At 37.8% G+C, this 24386-nt stretch overlaps 1 protein-coding gene across 4 annotated transcripts in view; it reads right to left on the bottom strand.

Annotated features, from left to right (window-relative positions):
- PRR16 (proline rich 16) overlaps positions 1 to 24386 on the bottom strand; it is a 313309-nt gene that overhangs the window by 171050 nt on the left and 117873 nt on the right. For 2 of the 4 annotated variants that reach the window (XM_047876619.1, XM_047876608.1), the window contains exon 2: positions 3683 to 3774. The exons of the other annotated variants lie outside the window; for them this stretch is intronic. In XM_047876619.1, coding sequence (XP_047732575.1) covers positions 3683 to 3694 — 12 coding nt within the window. In that variant the 5' untranslated portion in view covers positions 3695 to 3774. The remainder of the gene's footprint in view (positions 1 to 3682; positions 3775 to 24386) is intronic. 4 annotated transcript variants of the gene reach the window in all.

Raw genomic sequence — 24386 nt, 5'->3', positions numbered from 1 at the left:
TGCAACATGGCCACGGAGCTGCTTCATCATTGCACCTGCAGACGTTGCTGCCATTATGCTCTACAAGGTTTCGTTCTTACCATGTTCAAGGTCATTTGCGTGGATGAATAAATTTAAGATCAATTTCATTCACTGTTTTGTTATGGAACTGCACAATACTGCAAAAGTTCTGCTACATAGTCCTCATATTCCTCTTTTCACTTCACTAACTGAAAAAGGAGACTCCACCATGGCTGGCAAGTTCGTTGCACATCCCATGTTTAAAAATTCTGAGGACTACTGAACAATACTTATGTTATGTTTTGAGCCACACTTGTTTTAGTACCTCTCTACCATCACTATTCATCCTTATTTCCTGTACTTGAATTATTACTTCGTATCTTCTCTCTGATTTACTTCCAACTCCCTTCACTTACATTGCTTTTATACAAATATATAAATATATATATATACGTATATACGTATACATACATGTATATACGTATATATAAGTATATATATACGTATATACGTATACATACATGTATACATATATATACGTATATACATGTATGTATGTACACGTATATACATACACACACACACACACACACACACACACACATTGCCATACTCTGAACCTACCAAGGGCAACACCATGTTTTGGTAATCTTCACATCTCTCACTTCTAACAAAGTGCCCAGTACAAAGCACATTTTCACCAACTGTTGAGTGAATGCGTGAATTAAGTAATCTACTAAATTAGTTCAAACTGTTCTTTTTTAGTTTGACAAAAATGATAAAGCTATCAAAGGACTGCTTTATTATATTTAAATTACACACTTAAGAGAAATTTTCAATTTTCCTATTGCTGAGATTTATCAGTCTTCCAAAGTGTCCCAACTTTAATTTGGATATGTAATTTTCATCAGTGTGCTGGTATAATAAACCATTTTGAGTGACAACTGCTATTCAATTGACATTAGACTTTTTTTTCTTAGCCTTAGGAACTAGCAATGTGGTTGAACTCAGTAGCATCATTAAATGTTGGATTTTCTCTTTTGTTCAGTGTGGCAAATACTTCTGAAGAAGTATTTTAAAATTTAGAGTCCTGGGGTGCCTGGATGGTTCAGTCAGTTAAGCATCTGACTTTGGCTCAGGTCATGATCTCATGGTTCATGAGTTCTAGCCCCACATTGGGCATTCTGCTGTCAGCACAGAGTCTGCTTCAGATCCTCTATCCCCCTCTCTCTCTGCCCTTACTCCATTTTCTCTCTCTCTCTCAAAAATAAAATAAAAACATTAAAGTAAAATAAAGTAAAATTTATAGTTCTTATAAGCATTATGAAAAGTTACTGTAAATTCTATATCACTATTTCTACTGGTCAATAATTTATAATTATTTCAACAGTGAATTCACTGTTTTCAATGAACTATCCTCAGCTAAAAGAGTTAAATATTAGACCTGAATGTTTTTCCTAGAAAAATTATAAATGAGTTGGAGAGGTTCTATCACTGTCTGTTAAGTACAACAGAAATCTTAAAGGTACAAAATACTTCACTGGAGAGCAGATACACTGTCTGGTTGGAGATTACCAAGACTTTATTCTGATGGAAAATGCTAAGCCTGCAGTGCTCTGCTTTTTCTGTAAAAGTCATATCAAACAGAATACATGGAAATGAGGCCCTGAATTCTCTGGCTCACTAGGTCAGCTGAAGGTCTTAGGAACTCATATTGAATAAGTGACTTGCAAAATATTAATCATCAGTTAATATAAGAGCTAGAATATGAATTTAAGAAATCTTCATTTCCAGTCTTATCTTCACCATGTGATTTGATCTTGGTTGTGCCATTTAGTTTTATGGTGAAATCACATTATTTATTAAAAAGAAAAGTAAAATAAAAAGCAATTCTAAATATCTCTCCATGAGTATTGCCTATCAATATAAATATAGACAGGTTTTCTAATCTCTTTCTCCTGATTTAGTCAAAAACTTACCTTTACTTTGACTGGGTGTGTTTTTATATTTACATAGACCTCAATAACTTGTATTTTATTTATCTGAAAAGTGGAATTTGAGAAGATAGGTATAGCTAAATCCCAACTAGCATTCCTTCTTGTTTTACAAGTAGGACATATTAAAATGAAGACAATTCGTGGTGTGAGTCCTAACTGTTAAAAACCAGTGTGATTATTACAACTCCATATCTGAAAAAAATGTTTACTAATTACATTATTGAATTCGCTGTACAGGTGAATTAACAGGCTCTCAACTACAAAATTGATACTACTCAGAGGAATTCATTTCAAATAGGGTATTTCCAAACACACAACCAAAGGATGTAACTGATTAAAGAAAAATAGAAAAATATTAGACCTGAATATAGGTCTGAATTAGACCTGAATAGACCTGTTTGAAAACAGGTCAAAATATTCCCAATATTTGACATTATCCAGACATCTTTTACTTTTGGTTTTACATATAATAAATTTTCTCTTCAAATTCAATAGTTAACTGACCATGGCATCTTTCAGATTTTATCTAGTGTGGAAAAATTTAGTATTCATATTTAACACAAAGGATAACTGGAGTCCTGTATAGATAGGAACACTGAAATAAAATTATTACTCCAGAAGCATCACAGCTTAATAAGTAATAAGCCCGTATTCTTTCATATATAGAAAAGTACTGATACCAACGAAATCTTTATTGTTACCCTTTGATCGTGGGAAAATAAAAATTTGCAACAAACGAACATTGTTGACCTTGACTGTACATGTTCTCACTTCATTAAGGATTCACAGCTGTTAAAGGTAATGATCCTTCTTATGGTCACATATGGTGTGGCCGACTATCCCTGAATTATGAATGAGTTCTAAACAACACAAATCAACTTTTAAGGGGAAAAAATGAGCATAATTCAATATTGGTTCTAAATAATCATATATTGTATGTAATTTTTGTTTTTTTAATGGCCCAAATGACTGGTTGTCTGTAGTCAATATTATAAAGGGAAGTTATGGAAATGTAAACTAGTTTTGTTCATAAAAAGCATAGGTATGCTAACATGAACCCATTAATCCTGGCACCTTGAAAGTTAAATCCTGGGGCGCCTGGGTGGCGCAGTCGGTTAAGCGTCCGACTTCAGCCAGGTCACGATCTCGCGGTCTGTGAGTTCGAGCCCCGCGTCGGGCTCTGGGCTGATGGCTCAGAGCCTGGAGCCTGTTTCTGATTCTGTGTCTCCCTCTCTCTCTGCCCCTCCCCCGTTCATGCTCTGTCTCTCTCTGTCTCAAAAATAAATAAACGTTGAAAAAAAAAATTTAAAAAAAAAGTTAAATCCTACAATTAAATAAACAGTATAAGTATTCCTTAAAATACCTTTGGAGCTCCACAGAGCAAACAATGCTTAATTTCATGGTATTATTATAGATATTTTCCTCTATGGAATTTAAACATAAAACATAACTTCTATGTTGTGAAAATGACATATGACAACTTATATGGTGATAACTAGTGTTGTGATTGTTACCTGTTTTCAAGATCATTATTTAATAACTTGAATATCCAAATATCTAATTGTTAATTACCATTTCTGTATACATTTAGCATAACAAATGATATACTGGACTTGCATGTTTCTTAGAAATGCTGGTATGTGTTGTCCAATTCCCTGCGAGCGTCATGTCAGGGTGGGGCTGACCTTCTCGGGCATTTCCTGGTATCCTGTTGTCTGCCTGCAGCACTGTTTCCCTGTTTCATCATGTGGGGAGGTGGGAGTAGGTTATGGAGCTTCTGTTAAAAAAATTAGAGAACTTTTAAAAATAGCGTATTGACTTTAGACTTTTCCAAACACACTGAACCGAACAGGTACAGGAGATTATGAAGGGGGGAGGGGGAAGCATGAGTCAGGATGAAGGAACTGGCTGTAGCAATGGAGATGCGCACACAGATGAGAGAGAGGAGAAGTTCACATATGAAGTGTGTGCAAGGAGCAAATGCACATGCAGGGGGCTGCATCATGTGGCTGAAAACATAAGAATGGTGGTATAGAGATCAATCAATAAAATGTCCAGGAACTTTTCACTGACTACCTGGTCTTTCTAACAAAAGCTTGCTATATAGCAAGTCACTGGAAGTTTTCCTGAGACTAACACATAACCGGTTTTGTTCTGCACACATTAATCGATGCTGTTTTAGTATTGCTGCCCAATGAGTCATTAATGTACAAAAATAAGGACCAGCTCTAGAGACAGCGATCAGGAAGAGAAGGGGCATTCGGTCAAGTGCCAGAAACCAATATAAATACCCCACAAGCAGTGTGGTGGTGTTGAGTAGCATCTGGAAACCAGAGAGCAATCCTCAAATATTTGAAAGGATGCCTTTTCTTAGGAAACCAAGACTGGCTGCGTGAGGGGCTAATGGACTGAACCAACCTCAGAGAAACATCCCCTAGGGCCTGTTAACAAAAGACTACACTAAATCTGAGTGACAGATGAACTTAGAGCAGAGGCTAAGTTTGGCAGTGCTATTGTAAAATCTCTAAGTACCAGAGGGTAGCGAATACAGAGCCCATGGCCTGTGAGGTCTAAATACAGAGTTGATGGTCCATAAGGTTGCACCCAATCCAGAGATGCTAGCTCACTGCTCCCCAAATATGGAGTCCTCAGTCCCTGCCTTAAACCTCCAGTAGCAGGTTCTTCAAACACTGAAGTTGCTATGCTTGTACCTTGTTCAAACTAGGTATCCACAAAAGGACATGAGCTATGTCATTCAGTCTGCCCAATCATTCACTCATTCTGTCACTAACTACCTACAGAGCCCCGTGCTTTGTCAGTACTGGTAAAGAGAAAGGGCACAATGTTCTCATTATCTAGCTTCTTCCCGTTCAAGTCTTGATTTTCTTTATCTACAAAATAACTTTGAATATTTAATAGTAGAGGAAATGCAAAATCATACTTTGGAATAAGCTCAAGGCAGTTAACTTTATCACTTGTCTGCTTATGATGAATACTCACTCATTCATGAAATACTCACTGAACACCAATTATGTGCCAGGAGCCCTTCTAATTCTGGGGAATAAAACACCCAGAATCCCTGACCACACTTTTATTATATACATGTGGATTACAGGAAACATTTCTGTTAATAATGAATTATAATTATAAAATTTGAATGTAAAAATTACTAATTTAAAAAACAATCAGAGATTCATAAACTTATAACGCTGAAATAGAAAAGCAAAGAAAGGGTCAAAAATTAGGCTATCTATATTAATACCTCTGATGGAATTTATGCACTTTTGTTTTCCCCTCCTTTCCCCCAAAATCGTTTTTTAAGTTTATTTATTTATTTTGAGAGGGAAACAGAGACATTGCAAGCAGGGGAGGGGCAGAGAGAGAGAGGGAGAGAGAATCCCAACCAGGCTGTGCACTGTCAGTGCGGAGCCCAACGTGGGGCTCAAACTCAGGAACCCAGAGATCATGACCTGAGCAGAAATCAAGAGTAGGATATTTAACAGACTGAGCCACCCAGGTGTCCCGTGCCCCAAATCTTTTATATGAAAGGCCACTAAAACAAAGGCCTAAGGAAGGGAATGTCGATTTTTCCCATGGAACACTACTGTTTCATTCTGCACATTAAGACACACGGGAGATGGGTTGTAGAAGTAAGGCATCCACGGCCAGACTCTCTAAACTATGTGGCCCAGTGAAGATACTAATTTGCTTCTCTTTTCTTATCTCTGAGAGGGAGGTATTAAAAAAACAAAAACAAAAACAAAACAAAACAAACAAAAAACCCTAGAAAACAACAAAAAAACCCCACAAGAAACAAACAAACAAACAAACAAAACCACACATGCATCAGATGATCAATGTAAAAATTAAATGAGCTAATACATGGACAGGATTTAATACTCTTTGAAGCACATTAGTGTTTACCCTCACTTCTATTATTAAATCCGAAGAGCACGGCAGAAACAAATACACATCAGAATCTTCACCGACAGAAGTTGCCGGAACACTTCAAATAAACAATCTGGGGGCGCCTGGGTGGCGCAGTCGGTTAAGCGTCCGACTTCAGCCAGGTCACGATCTCGCGGTCTGCGAGTTCGAGCCCCGCGTCAGGCTCTGGGCTGATGGCTCAGAGCCTGGAGCCTGTTTCCGATTCTGTGTCTCCCTCTCTCTCTGCCCCTCCCCCGTTCATGCTCTGTCTCTCTCTGTCCCAAAAATAAATAAATGTTGAAAAAAATTAAATAAAATAAAAAAAACAAATAAACAATCTGGAACTTAACACTTTAGCCTTGTCATTAATCTCAGTGTCAAATATTCTCTGGGCAATCTAGCAGCAGACCATGCTGCCATAGTTGAGTCTCCCTATGTTCCCCCTCACAGCAAAGTACAAGTGCCAGCCTCTAAGTTCACTGCCAGAACTCACCAGCTTCATAAAGGCTACCACTTTTATTCATGTTTTCCATTCTGACAGTATAGATTCCATTCTTCTGTCTGGCAGAGACTGTCTGGCTTTGCACAGTGGAAAAAAAAAAAAAAGCAAAACAAAAAACAACTTACCAAACCATTCTAGCCATCATTTGTGATCTTTTTTAGCAACAGAACTTTTTGGCCAACTACAAGCTAAACAATGTCTTCCTTCATTCCCACCCCCCACCATGTATTTCTGAAAGAGTCTTATACTAGGCTAAAACCAAAATGGAAAAAGGTTTCAAAATTATCTGGTAAACATTCGAAGGAAATCATGAAATCGCGTTTCAATTATCCAGAGTATCAGTTCCCATTCTACAAGGAAAACATCTGAACTCTATGCTTGGAAGCAGCTACTGTGAAACAACAGAATATGATCTGGGTTTGTTACAGGGGGAAAGCAGCAAACCTGAATTCTTGACAAATGTGCATTTACATTTTTGGCTTTTGCAGAACTAATCAACATCCACAATCTGTTTTAATAACTCTGTCCTGAGGATTTGCTTATTTTTCCAACAACAAGGGGCAGACAAAAGCCCACAGGATAAAAAGTGAATGTCGAAGAGGTTTTTCAAAAAGCATGATAGGTTTTACACTAAGCAGGCCCCATTATCTAGTCTCTTTCTGATCAACCACACACATTTGTAAAATGTGTCACATGCACCGGGTCATGGTCTGGTAATGGAAGAAAAAGATGTCTCTGTCTTAAGCTATCACGTTTCTCTAGGAATCAAACACACACCCATACCCACAAGCCCCAAAAACCATCAATGGAATCCATGTGTGCTAGTGTGCTTTGCTAAGGAAAGCTCCATTCAAATTCTAATCAGTATCCAACTGGCTGCAATGAAAGTTCCTGAGGGAAAGTGATAACCCCTCACTCATGTTTAGAACATTAGCATCTGAGGATCAAAGGAGATTTGTTTATGGCCAAACAAACTTAATTAATACTCAGCTCTTAGGCTAAGCTTCAGGGAGCTATTGGACTTTTGGTCCAGATTTCTTAAGTGAATCATGTGTCTGGATACAAAGAATTAAAATGGGGTGGCAGGGGTTCAGTCTCATTTTAGTGGCCATCATCTATAGGATGTATGACTGCCTTAAAGAAAAAAGTAATTTTTCAGCATATCAGCATATCACTATGCTGTTGAAATTGCAACAAGAAACCCAGAAAAGCCTTCAGTAAAAATACATTTTAAAAACTGAATTTAATTATGTGATAGATCATATGTGTAAAACAATCCTATTTATAACAGGACTATTATAAATATAATAGCAATATTCAAATTTTGGGTAATGTGTTAGTTACTTTGTCCAAATGGAAGGTAAAATGATGGTTTGGATTTCATGTAAATGATATGGAAATACCTTTAGGGGATTTAAGTCATGAATTTTAGTAGTAAAAGGCTTATAGAATTATTGAAAAAATATAGAGCATGATCTTCCATAGGGCAATTGGAAAGATTTTTTTCTCAAGATTTAAGAGAAAGAAGAAAGTAGCAAAAAAGTTTACAAACTTCAAATTGAAACCAATTGCAACTTAAGTGCTACCAAAAAGACAATGGTGAAATCTGACTATAAAATCTAGCATACCTCATTTATAGTATACCAACACGAGCTATGATTGCACATTCTATGATTATTCAGAAAACCAGCAATTACACAAGATGTGATCCTTATTTTAAAATTCAAGCTTAATTACCAGGTTTCTCTCACTGTATTTAGATTCGTGCAAGATGCACTATATCCATGATCCATGTATAAATTCATGGGTAAATAACAGCATTATGTGTCCCTTAATTACTGCTGAACTCCTAACTGGATGCTTTTGCCTAAAATCTTCATGAAGTATGCACAACGCTCATGTTTTTATCCAGTAAGAATCTCAGTTGCAGAAAGGAAAGTGATATAATCACTAATCCCTCACTTCAGTAAAATGAAAATGTGACTTTTCAGAATCAAAGTATGATCAAATCACCTAAGTGCTCAATTAAACAAACAAACAAACAAACAAACACAGGCATTAATACCCATGCTGAAAAGGACTTTAAGGTTTTGTGGAAGGAGGATGTGAGTAATATATACATGCTTCACTGAATAATGCAATAAAAGAATTGCACGTACTAGCATTTTAGAACCCAAAATAACATATTTTTAAGATTATCAAATTAAATAATGTATGTATGGAAGCTTTTTTAGCTTTAAAGTATATTTGACTGTAGTTAATATTGATCTCAAAATTAAGAACTCATGTTGCCACATCAGATATTCAGAGTTTAAATAAGAGTTCAGCATTGAAATAGAGTATTTCGAGGCAGGTGAATTTTGAACCAGTTACCTTTGTTGTGCAAGGGAATTTATTGACCTGGCTAGCAGACATATGGAGAGTGATGGACACAACCCATTACCTTCTCGGCTACAAATCTATACACTAAATGGTAAGGAACTGCTTTTCTAAGAGAAACACAGGAATGATTTGATAAAATTTATATTGCTTCCAGTCTACTTTCATGCCTGTATTCCTATTATTTTAATCTTGAAACTTTTCATGGTCTAAAAGCCTGGATGAATGACTCCTCATCCTGAGATTATCATTATCAGTTTCCACACGATTTGACAAATATCCCTGAATAGTTTGAAAGGGGAAGCCAAGGGATGTAAATTGATGAAGAATATCCATTCTTATAAAAGGAAAGCACATATTTTTGGGAGATATGATCTTCCCAAGATGAAGAGTCAGCTCTATTCTGAATATAAGCAGTTTTGAGGATTAATTTGCCTCACAGAATACCGAGACCAGCAGCAGACATCTTCTTTTTGACAACTTTCTGATTCCAGGATGATAATGAGAATGAAGATCTCAGTTTACACTCCAAAACTCCAACCAAAAATGGGTTAATCTCATTTTATTTTGTATGGGTCAAACAACCACAGAACCTTGGATCACAGCAGAATTAAAAATAAAAAAATAAATTGAGTTAAATTAAAATTAACAAAAAACAGATGAAATACCATCTAGAAGTTTAGGAAAGCTTAATAATTATCACAAGATACTTTTGAAAGAAATATAATTTTTTTAATGTTTATTGATATTTGAGAGACAGAGACAGAGAGTGAGGGCAGAAGGGGCAGAGAGAGAGGGAGGCACAGAACCCAAAGCAGGCTCCAGGCTCTGAGCTGTCAGCACAGAGCCCAGCGCAGGGCTTGAACCCATGAACTGTGAGTTCCTGACCTGAGCCAAAATTGGACGCTTAACCGACTGAGTCACCCAGGCGCCTCAAGAAATGTAATTTTTTTAAGTTTATTCATTTTGAGAGAAAGAGACACAAAGAAAGAGAGAGAGAGAGAGCACAGAAGCAGGGGAGAGGCAGATAGGGAGAGAGAGAATCTCAAGCAGGGTCCATGTTGTCAGTGCAGAGCCTGATGGAGGGTTTGATCCCACAAACTGTGAGATCATGACCTGAGCCAAAATCAAGAGTTGTACGCTTAACCAATTGAGGCACTCAGGCACCCCAAGAATTGTAGTTTTATCATTAAAAATACATTAGTAAAATCTAGCCTAATAGAAACAGCCCTATAATTAATAGATTAAAATGCCTTTTTTCAGGATATAAAACCATAAATTAGTATGCTAGCCATTTTTTTCTAACTACTAAACTGTGTATAAAATTTGAACTGTTCAAGCAGTAAACAAATCTTCACCTTGAAGACATGTCTACCGTTTTGTGTTTCTACTTGTTGGACAGCTTTGCACCAACTACTGTTCACTTCTGCCTCCTATTTTGAATGCTAATGTAATCATCATCAATTCTTTTTTTTTAATATGAAATTTACTGTCAAATTGGTTTCCATACAACACCCAGTGCTCATTCCAACGGGTGCCCTACTCAATGCCCATCACCCACTTTCCCCTCCCTCCTCCCCCCCATGAACCCTCAGTTTATTCTCAGTTTTTAACAGTCTCTTATGGTTTGCCTCCTTCCATCTCTGTAACTTTTTTCCCCCCTTCCCCTCCCCCCATGGTCTTCTGTTAAGTTTCTCAGGATCCACATAAGAGTGAAAACATAAGGTATCTATATTTCTCTGTATGACTTATTTCACATAGCATAACACTCTCCACTTCCATCCACGTTGCTACAAAAGGCCATAGTTCATTCTTTCTCATTGCCACGTAGTATTCCATTGTGTATATAAGCCACAATTTCTTTATCCATTCATCAGTTGATGGACATTTAGGTTTTTTCCATAATTTAGCTATTGTTGAAAGTGCTGCTATCAACATTGGGGTACAAGTGGCCCTATGCATCAGCACTCCTGTATCCCTTGGGTAAATTCCTAGCAGTGCTATTGCTGGGTCATAGGGTATGTCTATTTTTAATTTTTTGAGGAACCTCCACACTGTTTTCCAGAGTGGCTGCACCAGTTTGCATTCCCACCAACAGTGCAAGAGGGTTCCCGTTTCTCCACATCCTCGCCAGCATCTATAGTCTCCTGATTTGTTCATTTTAGCCACTCTGACTGGCGTGAGGTGATATCTCAGTGTGGTTTTGACTTGTATTTCCCTGATGAGGAGTGACGTTGAGCATATTTTCATGTGCCTGTTGGCCATCTGGATGACTTCTTTATTTAAAAAAATTTTTTTTTACGTTTATTTATTTTTGAGATAGAGAGAGACAGAGCATGAATGGGGGAGGGTCAGAGAGAGAGGGAGACACAGAATCCGAAACAGGCACCAGGCTCTGAGCTGTCAGCACAGAGCCCGACGCGGGACTCGAACTCACGGACCGCGAGATCATGACCTGAGACGAAGTCGGACGCTTAACTGACTGAGCCACCCAGGTGCCCCCTGGATGTCTTCTTTAGAGAAATGTCTACTCATGTCTTCTGCCCATTTCTTCACTGGTTTATTTGTTTTTCCAGTGTGGAGTTTGGTGAGTTCTTTATAGATTTTGGATACTAGTCCTTTGTCCAATATGTCATTTGCAAATATCTTTTCCCATTCCATCGGTTGCCTTTTAGTTTTGTTTATTGTTTCCTTTGCAGTGCAGAAGCTTGTTACCTTCATGAGGTCCCAATAGTTCATTTTTGCTTTTAATTCCCTTGCCTTTGGAGATGTGTTCAGTAAGAAACTGCTGCAGCTGAGGTCAGAGGTTTTTCCTGATTTCTCCTCTAGGGTTTTGATGGTTTCCTGTCTCACATTCAGGTCCTTTATCCATGTTGAGTTTATTTTTGTGAATGGTGTAAGAAGGTGCTCTAGTTTCATCCTTCTGCATGTTGCTGTCCAGTTCTTCCAGCACCATTTGTTAAACAGACTGCCTTTTGTTCCATTGGATATTCTTTCTTGCCTTGTCAAAGATTAGTTGGCCACACTTTTGTGGGTCCAATTCTGGAGTCTCTATTCTATTCCATTGGTCTATGTGTCTGTTTTTGTGCCAATACCATGCTGTCTTCATGACGACAGCTTTGTTGTAGAGGCTAAAGTCTAGGATTGTTATGCCTCCTGCTTTGGTCTTCCTCTTCAATATTACTTTGGCTATTCGGGGTCTTTTGTGGTTCCATACAAATTTTATGATTGCTTGTTCTAGCTTTGAGAAGAATGCTGGTGCCATTTTGATTGTGATTGCATTGAATGTGTAGGTTGCTCTGGGCAGTATTGACATTTAAACAATATTTATTCTTCCAATCCATGAGCACAGAATGTTTTTCCATTTCTTCGTATCTTCTTCAATTTCCTTCATAAGCTTTCCATAGTTTTCAGCATACAGATCTTGTACATCTTTGGTTAGGTTTATTCCTAGGTATTTTATGCTTCTTGGTACAATTGTGAATGGGATCAGTTTCTTTTTCTTTCTGTTGCTTCACTATTAGTGTATAAGAATGCAATTGATTTCTGTACATTAATTTTGTATCCGGCAACTTTGCTGAATTCATGTATCAGTTGTAGCAGACTTTTGGTGGAGTCTGTCAGGGTTTCCATGTATAATATGTCATCTGCCAATATTGATGCCTTTGATTAACTTTTGTTGTCTGATTGCTGATGCTAGAACCTCCAACACTATGTTAAACAACAGTGGTGAGAGTGGACATCCTTGTCGTGTTCCTGATCTCAGGGGGAAAACTGTCAGTTTTTCCCCATTAAGGATGTTATTAGCTGTGGGCTTTTCATAAATGGCTTTTATGATGTTTAAGTATGTTCCTTCTATCCCGACTTTCTCAAGGGTTTTCATTAAGAAAGGATGCTGAATTTTGTCAAAGGCCTTTTCTGCATTGATTGACAGGATCCTATGGTTCTTATCTTTTCTTTTATTAATGTGATGTATCACATTGATTGATTTGCAAATGTTGAACCAGCCCTGCAACCCCGGAATGAATCCCACTTGATCAGGGTGAATAATTCTTTTTATATGCTGTTGAATTCAATTTGCTAGTATCTTGTTGAGAATTTTTGCATCCATGTTCATCAGATATATTGGCCTGTAGTTCTGTTTTTTGGCTGGCTCTCTGGTTTGGCAATCAAAGTAATGCTGGCTTCATAGAATGAGTCTGGAAGTTTTCCTTCCCTTTCTTTTTTTTGGAACAGCTTGAGAAGGATAGGTATTATCTCTTCTTTAAATGTCTGGTAGAATTCCCCAAGGCAGCCGTCTTGTTCTGGACTCTTATTTGTTGGGAGATTTTTGATAACTGATTCAATGTCTTCACTGGTTATGGGTCTGTTCAAGTTTTCTATTTTTTCCTGTTTGAGCTTTGGAAGTGTGTGAGGGCTTAGGAATTTGTCCATTTCTTCCAGGTTGTCCAGCTTGTTGGCATATAATTTTTCACAGTATTCCCTGATAATTGCTTGTATTTCTGAGGGATTGGTTGTAATAATTCCATTTTAATTCATGATTTTATCTCTCTGGGTCCTCTCCCTTTTCTTTTTGAGAAGACTGGCTAGAGGTTTATCAATTTTGTTTATTTTTTCAAAAAACCAACTTTTGGTTTCATTGATCTGCTCTACTGCTTTTTTAGATTCTACATTGTTTATTTCTGCTCTGATCTTTATTATTTCTCTTCTTCTGCTGGGTCTGGGGTGTCTTAGCTGTTCTGCTTCTATTTCTTTTAGGTGTGCTGTTAGATTTTGTATTTGGGATTTTTCTTGTTTCTTGAGATAGGCCTGGATTGCAATGTATTTTCCTCTCAGGAGTGCCTTCGCTGCACCCCAAAGCATTTGGATTATTGTACTGCATTTTCATTTATTTCCATATATTTTTAAATTTCTTCTCTAATTGCCTGGTTGACCCATTCATTCTTTAGTAGGGTGTTCTTTAACCTCCATGCTTTTGGAGGTTTTCCAGACTTTTCCCTGTGGTTGATTTCATGTTTCATAGCATTGTGGTATGAAAGTGTGCATGTTATGATCCCACTTCTTTCACACTTATGAAGGGCTGTTTTATGATTCAGTATGTGATCTAAATTGGAGAATGTCCCATGTGCACTAAAGAAGAAAGAATATTCTGTTTCTTTGGGATGCAGAGTTCTAAATATATCTGTCAAGTCCATCTGATCCAATGTCTCAGTCAGGGCCCTTGTTTCTTTATTGATCCTGTGTCTAGATGATCCATCCATTGTTGTAAGTGGGGTATAAAAGTCCTCTGCAATTACCACATTCTTATCAATAAAGTTGCTTATGTTTGTGATTAATTGTTTTATATATTTGGGAGTCCTGTATTCGGCGCATAGACATTTATAATTGTTAGCTCTTCCCGATGGATAGACCCTGTAATTATTATATAATGCCCTTCTTCATCTCTTGTTACAGCCTTTAATTTAAAGTCTAGTTTGTCTGATATAAGTATGGCTACTCCAGCTTTCTTTTAACTTACAGTAGCATGATAGATAGTTCTCCATCCCCTCACTTTCAATCTGAAGGTATCCTAAGGTTTAAAATGAGTCTCTTGTAGACAGCAAATAGATGGGTGTCATTTTTTTAAATCCATTCTGATACCCTATGTCTTTTGGTTGGAGCATTTATTCCATTTACATTCATTGTTATTATTGCAAGATATGGGTTTAGAGTCATTGTGATGTCTGTTGGTTTCATGCTTGCAGTGATGTCTCTGGTACTTTGTGGTCCTTGCAACATTTCACTCACAGAGTCCCCCTTAGGATCTCTTGTAGGGCTGGTTTAGTGGTGATGAATTCCTTCAGTTACTGTGTTTTAGGAAAACCTTTATCTCTCCTTCTATTCTGAATGACAGACTTGCTGGATAAAGGATTCTTGGCTGCATATTTTTTCTGTTCATCACTTTGAAGATTTCCTGCCATTCCCTTCTGGCCTGCCAAGTTTCAGTAGATAGGTCTGCTCCTACCCTTATGTGTCTACCTGTGTATGTTAGGGCCCGTTTATCCCTAGCTGCTTTCAGAATTCTCTCTTTATCCTTGTATTTTGCTGATTTCCCTATGATATGTCATGCAGAAGATTGATTCAAGTTACGTCTGAAGTGAGTTCTCTGTGCCTCTTGGATTTCAATGCCTTTTTCCTTCCCCAGATCAGGGAAGTTCTTAGCTATGATTTGTTCAAGTACACCTTCAGCCCCTTTCTCTCTCTCTTCCTCTTCTGGATTCCTATGATACGGATATTGTTCCGTTTGATTGCATCACTTAGTTCTCTAATTCTCCCCCTCAAACTCCTGGATTTTTTTATCTCTCTTTTTCTCAGCTTCCTCTTTTTCCATAATTTTATCTTCTAATTCACCTATTCTCTCCTCTGCCTCTTCAATCTGTGCTATGGATACCTCCATTTTATTTTGCACCTCATTTATAGCATTTTTTAATTCCTCATGACTATTTTATAGTCCCTTGGTCTCTGTAGCAATAGATTCTCTGCTGTCCTCTATGCTTTTTTCAAGCCCAGCGATTAATTTTATGACTATTATTCTAAATTCTTGTTCCATTATATTGCTTAAATCTGTTTTGATCAATTATTTAGCTGTTGCTACTTCCTGGAGTTTCTTTTGAGGAGAATTCTTCCATTTCATCATTTTGGCTAGTCCCTGCGGTAGCTCCAAACTGCAGGGCACTTCCCCTGTGCTGTCCAGAGAAATTTGTGTTGGTGGGCAGGGCCACAGTCAGACTGGTGTGTACCTTATCTTCCCCCCCTCCCAGGGGCAGGACTCAGTGTGGAGTGGTGTGGCCCCTGTCTGGGCTGCTTGCATAGCCAGGCTTGTGGTGCTGCTTCTATGGGATCTGACATATTAGCGGGGGTGGATCCTCAAGGTGCATGGGGGTGGGAGGGGCAGACTTAGCTCACTTTGCCCTCAGTGGTCCCCTGCGGGAGGGGCTCTGCAGCACTGGGAGGGAGGAAGGGAGGGAGGCAGACGGGTCAGAGGAAGCATTGGGTGTTTGAGTGGTACAAGCAAGTTCAGTGAACTGGTTCCCTTTGGGGTTTCAGCTGGGGGATGGGAGAGGGAGATGGCGCTTCCCAGTGCCTTTGTCCCCTGCCCAGGTGAGCTCTGTCTTCCAGGGCTCAACATCTCTCTCTCCTGGTGTCCTCTCACCCTCCTGCTCTCGGAGCAGAGCTGTTGACCTATAACATTCCAGATGTTAAGTCCCATTGGCCTCAGAACTCACGCAGTCCGGCCCCTCCACTTTTGCAAGCCAGACTCAGGGGCTCTGCCTTGCTGGGTGGGCTGCCCCTCCACCGCCCAGGCTCCCAGCCACCAGTCTGTGTAGCGGGCACCGCCTCTCTGCCCTTCCTGCCCTCTTCCATGGGCCTCTCGTCTATGCTTGGCTCCAGAGAGTCCGTTCTGCTAGTCTTCCGGCGGTTTTCTAGGCCAATGTGGGTGGAATCTAAGCTATCAGCAGGACGAGGTGAGCCCAGTGTCCTCCTACGCAACCATCTACCCTTCCCTCCAATTCTGAGTATCAGTACTGGTTTCAATATTTCTGCATGAAAAGGGCTCAGAGGCAGCAATCTAATTGGAAACTGTAGCCAGGGTCAAAGCTACTTGGGCTAAGAAATTTGTTTGGCGTACCAAAACTACTATTAAAAAAAAATTATTTAAGCTTATTTAGTTGGAGAGAAAGAGAGAGAGTAGGGTAGGGGCAGAGAGACAGGGAGAGAGAAGATTCCAACCTGTCTCCGAGCTGTCAGCACAGAGGATTAACATGGGGATCAAACTCACACACTGAGATCATGTCCGTCCGACCCAGAGTCGGGACACTTAACCAACTGAGGCATGCAGGCACCCCAAGAAAACTATTTTTATTTAAAGCATAGGTTCCATCCCAGGGGGTGAGGGTAAGGTGACATGGAGATTATAGAAGGACGGCTAAATCTTACTCCATCCTGTGCTAGCAAAAGCCTCTAGTCATTACATCTGATCCATTTAGGTTCAAAAGGAAACAAGTAGACATTTTTCAAGGAAACATAAGGGAAGAGCTTCAACCAAAGCAGGCCGGCATGTCAGTGATGCTGCCCAAGGTGCTCCAAAATGTGCTACCCAATGGAAGGATGAGTTCCTTCCAAGGAAGGAAAAGAATGCGTGATTCAAAGACATTAAAAGGTAGGTCTCTACCTGTAAGGTGTGTTACTGTTTACTTATGTCTTTATTTTCATGAGAGGACTGATTAGGAAAATATCAGAATGTGTGAAACTTACAAGATTTTCCTTGTTTTTTTCTAAAGTGAATTTTCTGGGGGTGGGGGGTGGGGAGAAATACAGATATGGTAATAAGCTCCAGGAAAACAAGAAAAACGGAAGGAAACAAAACAAACACCGAAAGAAAATTCCCTGTTGGCACGATTTAAAGGGGTTAGTGAAAATCTTCTTTAATATGCCTTGGGAAGTGGGGAAGTGCAGGGAAAAACTGCTATCTTTGTGAAACAGACTAAAAAAGGCCTTTGAAACTAACACAGGTAGTGAACACAGTACTAGACTCTGAGGAATCACAGGGCAAGGGTCCCTAGAGCAGCATTCACAGTGGGGGCACAGTTACTGTCCCCAGCTCACCTATGTGGACAAATCTCTGTAAATCCCCAATGAAAATTCCTTTGTAGAAGAAAATATCTCTTTGTAGAAGAGATATCTCTTTGTACAAAATATCTTTGTAGAAGAAACGACCCATTGATTTCTAAAAGTGAAAAGAATCTAAGGTTTGTTTTAGTTTCTTCCTTGCAGTGTTAACAAGATAATATTTATTTTTTTTAGTATTTTTTAATGTTTTATTTCTTCTTGAGAGAAAGAGAGAGAGAGAGCGCAAGTGTGCTCGAGCGGGGGTGGGGCAGAGTGACAGGGAGACAGGATCCAAAGCAGGCTCTGAGCTGACAGCAGAGAGTGAACTCCTGCATTGGGAGATCATGACCTGAGTCTAAGCCAGATCCTTAACCAACTGAGCCAGCCAGGTGCCTCAAGATAAAAATATTTATTATTATCTTGTGTAATAATTTATTTGTATTAATTGTGATTGTTCTGATTATTATAGTATATTATGTATTAATATATTTATTATATTATTATAGTGTAATAATTATCACATTTCATACATCATTGGGTCTGGGATATAGTATGTTATAAAAAAAATGAGAAGTTTTCAGATTTAAAAATTTTTTTTTTAATTTATTTCTGAGAAAGAGAGAGAGACCAGGGGAGGGGCAGAGAGAGAGGGAGACAGAAGATCCGAAGCAGGTTCTGTGCTGACAGCAGAGAGCGTGTGGTGTGGGGCTCAAACCCACAAACTGTGAGGTCATGACCTGAGCTGAAATTGAACGCTTAACCAACCAGGCACCCCAGAACTTTTCACTTTTTGTTTGAAGGTGAGAAGAGAGGTCTGTCTTTGCAAAGTGAATAAGCTAAGATCTACATTTCACGACTGACCCCATGAACAAATTTGTTATAAATCATGGGAAGGTTGTGCTGCTGCAAATACATTTTTGAAACAACTGAACCAAGCACCACTATTTTCAGGTTTTAATGAGGCAGCAATAAAATATAATTTATTAATACATGAAATTCCTATACTGAAAAATGGAATAAAAAGGCCTTCCCTTCTGATGGAATCCTCCAATGCATTTCCTCCATTTTTGAAATTATTTAACACAGCTTTGTATACTTCCTTGACTAAATTCTTAGGGGCAATGATACATGATCTTAGGTAAAGAATGTGATATGGTTTACAACACTTTATCCTAAGAGAATCACACTGGTGGTCAATAAAGTGATTGCAGCTGGTAAATAAAAAAAAAAAAATTAAAGTTAATAGTCAATGCAATTCAGGGAGCTTGTGTGGCTCGGTTGGTAAAGTGTCTGACTCTTGAATTTGACTCAGGTCATGAGTTTACAGCTCATGAGTTTAAGCCTCATATTGGACTCTGTGCTGACAGTGCAGAGCCTGCTTGGAATTCTCTCTTTTCCTCTCAGCCCTCTCCTGCTCACACGCATGTGTTTCTTCTCTCTCTTTCTCTCTCTCTCAAAATAAATAAACTTAAAAAAAATAAAGTATGCTGCTTCACTTTTATTGAGGTATAATTGATAAGTAAAATTGTAATACAATTAAAGTATACAACATGATGATTTAATCTACATACACACTGTGAAAGGATTTCTACCAAGTTAATTAACACATCTGTCATTTCACATATTTACCTTTTTTTCCCTTTCTTCTTTCTTTCTTTCTTTCTTTCTTTCTTTCTTTCTTTCTTTTCCTTGGGAATACTGAAGTTCTAGTTTCACAACCAATTTCAATTATACAATGCAGTGTTATCAACTCTCAGCCGACATTTTACATGAGATCTTCTGACCTTATTCATCCTGTAACTAAAAAACTGAATCCTTTTACTTGTCTCTTTGAATTTCCCCCACTCCCTCAGCCCACTGGCAACCACCATTCTACTCTCTTTTTCTATAAGTCTGACTTTTCTTTGTTCCTTGTTTGTTTGTTTTAATTCCACATGGAATTAATACCACACTGTATTTGTCTTTGCCTGGTTTATTTCACTTAGCATAATGTGCCCTTGTTTTATCCATAGGGAGCAAATGACAAGATTTCATCTTTTTTTTAAGGCTGAAGATTTCATTATTAATATAAATACAAGGAGAATATGTACTTTTACATTTTAGAAAACATTACATCTTCTTTATACATTCTTCTCCTATTGGAAGTTTACTTTCAGGGCTATGACGAACAATGCTGCAAAGAACATGGGAATACAGATATCTCCTTGATCTAATGATTTAGTTTACTTTGGACATATACTCAGAGTTGGGATTGCAGGTTCAAATGGTAGTTCTATTTTTAATTTCTTGAGGAACCTCCATACTGTTTTCCACAGTGGCTGCACCAATTTACATTCCCACCAACAGCATGCAAGGGGTCCTTTTCTCCACATCCTCACCAACACTTGTTAATTCTTGTCTTTTTGATAATTCTAACAGGTGTGAGATGACATCTCTTTGTGGTTGTGATTTGCATTTTCCTGATAATTAGTGATGTTGAGCATCTTTTCATAGGCTTGTTGGCCATTGGTATGTCTTCTCCACAGAACAGTTTAATCGGGTCCTTTGCTCATTTTTTTTTTTGAAAAAAAACTTTAAGTTTATTTTGAGAAAGAGAGAGAGAACACACAAGTGGAGGGAGGGGCAGAGAGAGAAGTGGGGATAGAGAATCCCAAGCAGGCTCTGTACACAGAGCCCAAAGGCTCAACACAGAGCCCAAAGTAGGGCTTGTACCCATGAACCGTGAGATCATGACCTGAGCCAAAATCAAGAGTTGAACACTTAACCAACTGAGCCACCCAGGTGCCCCTCCTTTGATCATTTTTTAATTTGGTTATTTTATTTTTGTTATTAAGCTGTATGAGTTCCTTGTATATTTTGAATATACTTCACTGCTTATGTAATTGGAAAATATTTTCTTCCATTCCGTAAGTTGCTTTTTCATCTTGTTGATGGTTTCCTTTGGTATGCAGAAGCTTTTTAGTTTGATACAGTCTTACTTATTTTTTGCTTTGCCAAGAATATTTGCTACAAAAAATAGAAGGTGAATATGGAGGAAGAAAAGAAGAAAGAGCAATGAGCTTCACACTTTTGGGAGGATCCTCCTCCTGTTTTTAGACTATTATAAAGTTACAGCAACTCAGAAATGCAATACTGCTACATGGTCTGTGATAATGTCACATAGACTAAGTGAAAGAACAAATGCCCAGAAATATACTTCTGGGGATTTGACATGATAAATCAGTAAGGGCAAAGAATGAATGGTTTTTGATAATTTGCTATCAATATGGAAAAAGCAGAATAGTTAATCCTTACTTTGTATGACAGACAAAAGTAAATTTTTACTAATTAAAATTTTAAATGTGAAAGTCTTTAACACTTCTAGAAAAAAATAGGGTAAAATATACTGGGGTGGAAAACATATGTTAAACACAAACAGCAAAACTTGAGCAATTTTAGAAGAACATGGTATCATTTTATGACTTTGCAATGTAAGTGAAATTCTCTAACAAGACTCAAAAACACAAAGCCTAAAGTAAAATGCTGATAAATTCTACTAAAAGTTACAAGATTTACTACATGAACAATGTTAAAAACAACCAAAAGAACAGAAATATTTTCAAAGTTTATATCTTATAAAATACAAGTATTCAAATATAATAAACAAAATCTAATATAAATCAATATATAAGAGACTAATAACCCAGTAGAGAAATGTAAGTTATATAAATAAGTTTAGTTAATGAGAAAACCTAAAGGCCAATGAGTATTTGTAATCATGGAAATAGTGATTATAACATTACTTAGAGGGACGTCTGAGTGGCTCAGTCAGTTAAATGCCTTGCTTTAGCTCAGGTCATGATCTCATGGTTCCTAAATTCAAGCCCCACATCGGGCATCAGGCTCTGCTGTCAGTGCTGAGCCAGCTTAAGATTCTCTGTCTCCTTCTCTCTCTCTGCCCCTCCTCTGCTCTTGCACACACACTCTCTCTCTCAAAAATAAATAAACATTAAAAATAAAAAACACTACTGGGGTGCCTCGTTGACTCAGCTGGTTAAGCTCAGGTCACAATTTTGCAGTCTGTATGTTGGAACCATGCATCTGTCTGGCTCTGTGCTGACAGCTCAGAGCCTGGAGCCTGCTTCAGACTCTATGTCTCTCTCTGCCCCTCCCCTGCTCAAGCCTCTGTCTCTGTCTCTCTCCCTTTTTCTCTCAAAAGTAAATAAACATTTTTAAAAAATTAAAAAGAAAAACCATTACTTACATACCACTTTAATATCCTTAGTAACAATACTAGAAAAACCGTAACCACCAATGAGTGAATATACAAATAAGTTGTTCTATACCTTTATAATGGGATGCCCTTTATATCCTATAATGGAATACTTTCCAGCAGTAAAAATGTATGAACTTTAACCAGAAGTTCTATAATGCATAATGTTGTAAGAAAAACTATTTTGCACAATCAATGCGTATGACTCTAATCAGGCAGCATTCAAATCAATTATGTCCATTATGTACAAATGTATACATATGCAGAAAATATAGAAAATACATTACAAAAATAAACATCAAATTAACGATTTTGTTTATGTCCAGGTACCGAGGACGAGACAAAGGAGAGTGGGACTAGGCAGATTTGGACAGCGGTTGTAAATTGTATTTGTGACATTCTATTAGCAAAACTTTTATAAAAATTTTAGATCAGATACAGTAAAATATTTGCTTTGTTAAAGTCAGGCAAGGGATAGAAAGGTGTGAGTTATCTCACCATCTGCAATTTGAGTATGATTGGAATATTCCATTAGGTCACAAGAAGGAAAAGTTAAAGGGAGGGCTCACACTCTTCACCACACCCAGATAAAATTCAGGTGCATTATGCAGGCAGAGAGAAGAGACTTTCCCACAGGCTTCAGCATATGCCTTCTCAGGTCTCATGAGCACAAGCCAGACCATGTGCATTAACCAATCACAATGGACAACGGGTTGGAAAAAAAAAAAAAAAGACAAGGGATGAAGAAGTGGGATCTGTTAGGAATGTTCTATGATGGATAGACTGATAAATAAAAGTACAAGTCATGAGAAGGCTTTTCTGTATTTCAATGGCCAGTTCTAAGAAGTCAAAGCCAAGCCAAGTAATTGCTGACACTTGAGAACAAAGCCATCCTTAACTGTGATGAGACACCTCTTAAATTTTCACAGTAGCTACCAGTGCCCTGCAATGGGGCTCTCAACCCGAAAAAATGCTTACAAAAGATAACATTTTGACAGGAAATACATTGGGTGGTTTTTAAAGATGGAAACAGTAAGAGTTGATTTAAGTTACAAAGCTAAATTCTTCTAATTAGGACTACCATTAAGATAAAGCAATATTAGGGACCCAGAACCTTTTTAAGTATTCATATGAAAGAAAGACATTAATTGATGGGAAAAAATGCTTAAAGGAGAATCCCAAGTTCATGTGAAGACTCTGAGAATAAAGTGATTTCTCAAGTTAGTAATTAAAGAAGGAAATTCCCAAGGAGGTATCTTAAGGTTTTTGTGTCAAAGAGGTTATCGTTAATTACTTCATGCTAGTCCAGAAAATACAGACATCTAGAAGTTACATGGGAGACATGTTAATAAAATACTAATATTTTGAGTGTAACAAAATATTTTCATGTGTCATAAAATAATAACCGTTATTGCGAAAATCCAAAGTTAATTATTGGCTGAGATAGAGAATTTACAGTGTCATTAAAAAAAAAAATATGCTCCTCTAAGGATGAATCACGTAGAGAGTGGGCAGCAAAGAAAAAGGAAAGAAATAATGTGTAGACCTGTTTTATGTCAAATTGCTTCTGAAATAAACCACTGCAAAAGATCATAGTTCCATTATTCACAAAAGCCTGTCTTCTTAATGTCACAAATAGTAAAAAAAAAAAAAATCTTCTTTATTCTGATTCATATGCTTCATATAGATGTAATATATCAGTGGATGCAATATATGTCAAAACAAAACAGAAACAAATTGGCTGGTCCTGAATATAGCATTTTACAACTTGGTCACATCAACTGTCAATTTAGTCAAGACTATTTACCAAGCATTCACCACACAGAATACTGCTCTAAGAGTTATTCTGCATTCCATTCCCCGGGCCTACAAATATATTTTTCACATTAATAAGTAGACTATTTTTTATACAAAATTTATGTTTGAAAGAGAGTGCTTTGGAAGCAGCATATAAACTTCAACCAAGGAAAGTGAATGCTACCAAAATTTATGGAAGAATGGTATGACATCATCATTACATATGACAAAATGATAACAAAGTATAATGCTTGGATGATGCTGGTGTATCTTCTTAGACACTATGATGATGAAAGTGAGAGTTGTCCAAAATACCATATAAAGATTTAAGCTATGGTACTGCATAAGAAACAAAGGCTCTGATGGCAATCCTGGGATTTTTCTCTTTTACACATCAAATGGGGACATACTTGCAAAGCTGTTTTACAGTGTCATTTGGGAAATACACCATTCTAAAACTCACACTTTATTTTTCCTTTTAAAGATTCAAGGTAAGAAATTCCAAATCCTTCCATGCAAGTATATTTACCACACTATTCATCTCTATGGGTTTACTATTTTTACTTTATTTTATTTTAGTTAGAGAGAGAGAGAGGGAGGGAGAGGGTGTAAACAGGGGGAGGGGCAGAGGGACAGAGAGAGAGAGAGAGAGAGAATCTTAGGCAGGCTCCACAGCCAGCATGGAGCCTGTTGCAGGGGTTGGTCTCACAATCAGGAGATCGTGACCTGAGCCAAAATCAGGAATTGGATGCTTAATTTACTGAGGTACCCAGGTGCCCCAACTTTACTATTTTAAAATCACTTTTACCCTGATATTATATAGCAATTTCTATAATCCTGAAAATTAAAAGCATCCAACATAACTTATAAACCCAAGACACTT

Source organism: Prionailurus viverrinus, chromosome A1 (assembly GCF_022837055.1).
Source record: "Prionailurus viverrinus isolate Anna chromosome A1, UM_Priviv_1.0, whole genome shotgun sequence".
In the NCBI taxonomy this organism is placed as follows: Eukaryota; Metazoa; Chordata; class Mammalia; order Carnivora; family Felidae; genus Prionailurus; species Prionailurus viverrinus.
The sequence above is the reverse complement of the archived record's forward strand: the minus strand, read 5'-3'. Positions and strand labels throughout refer to the sequence as shown.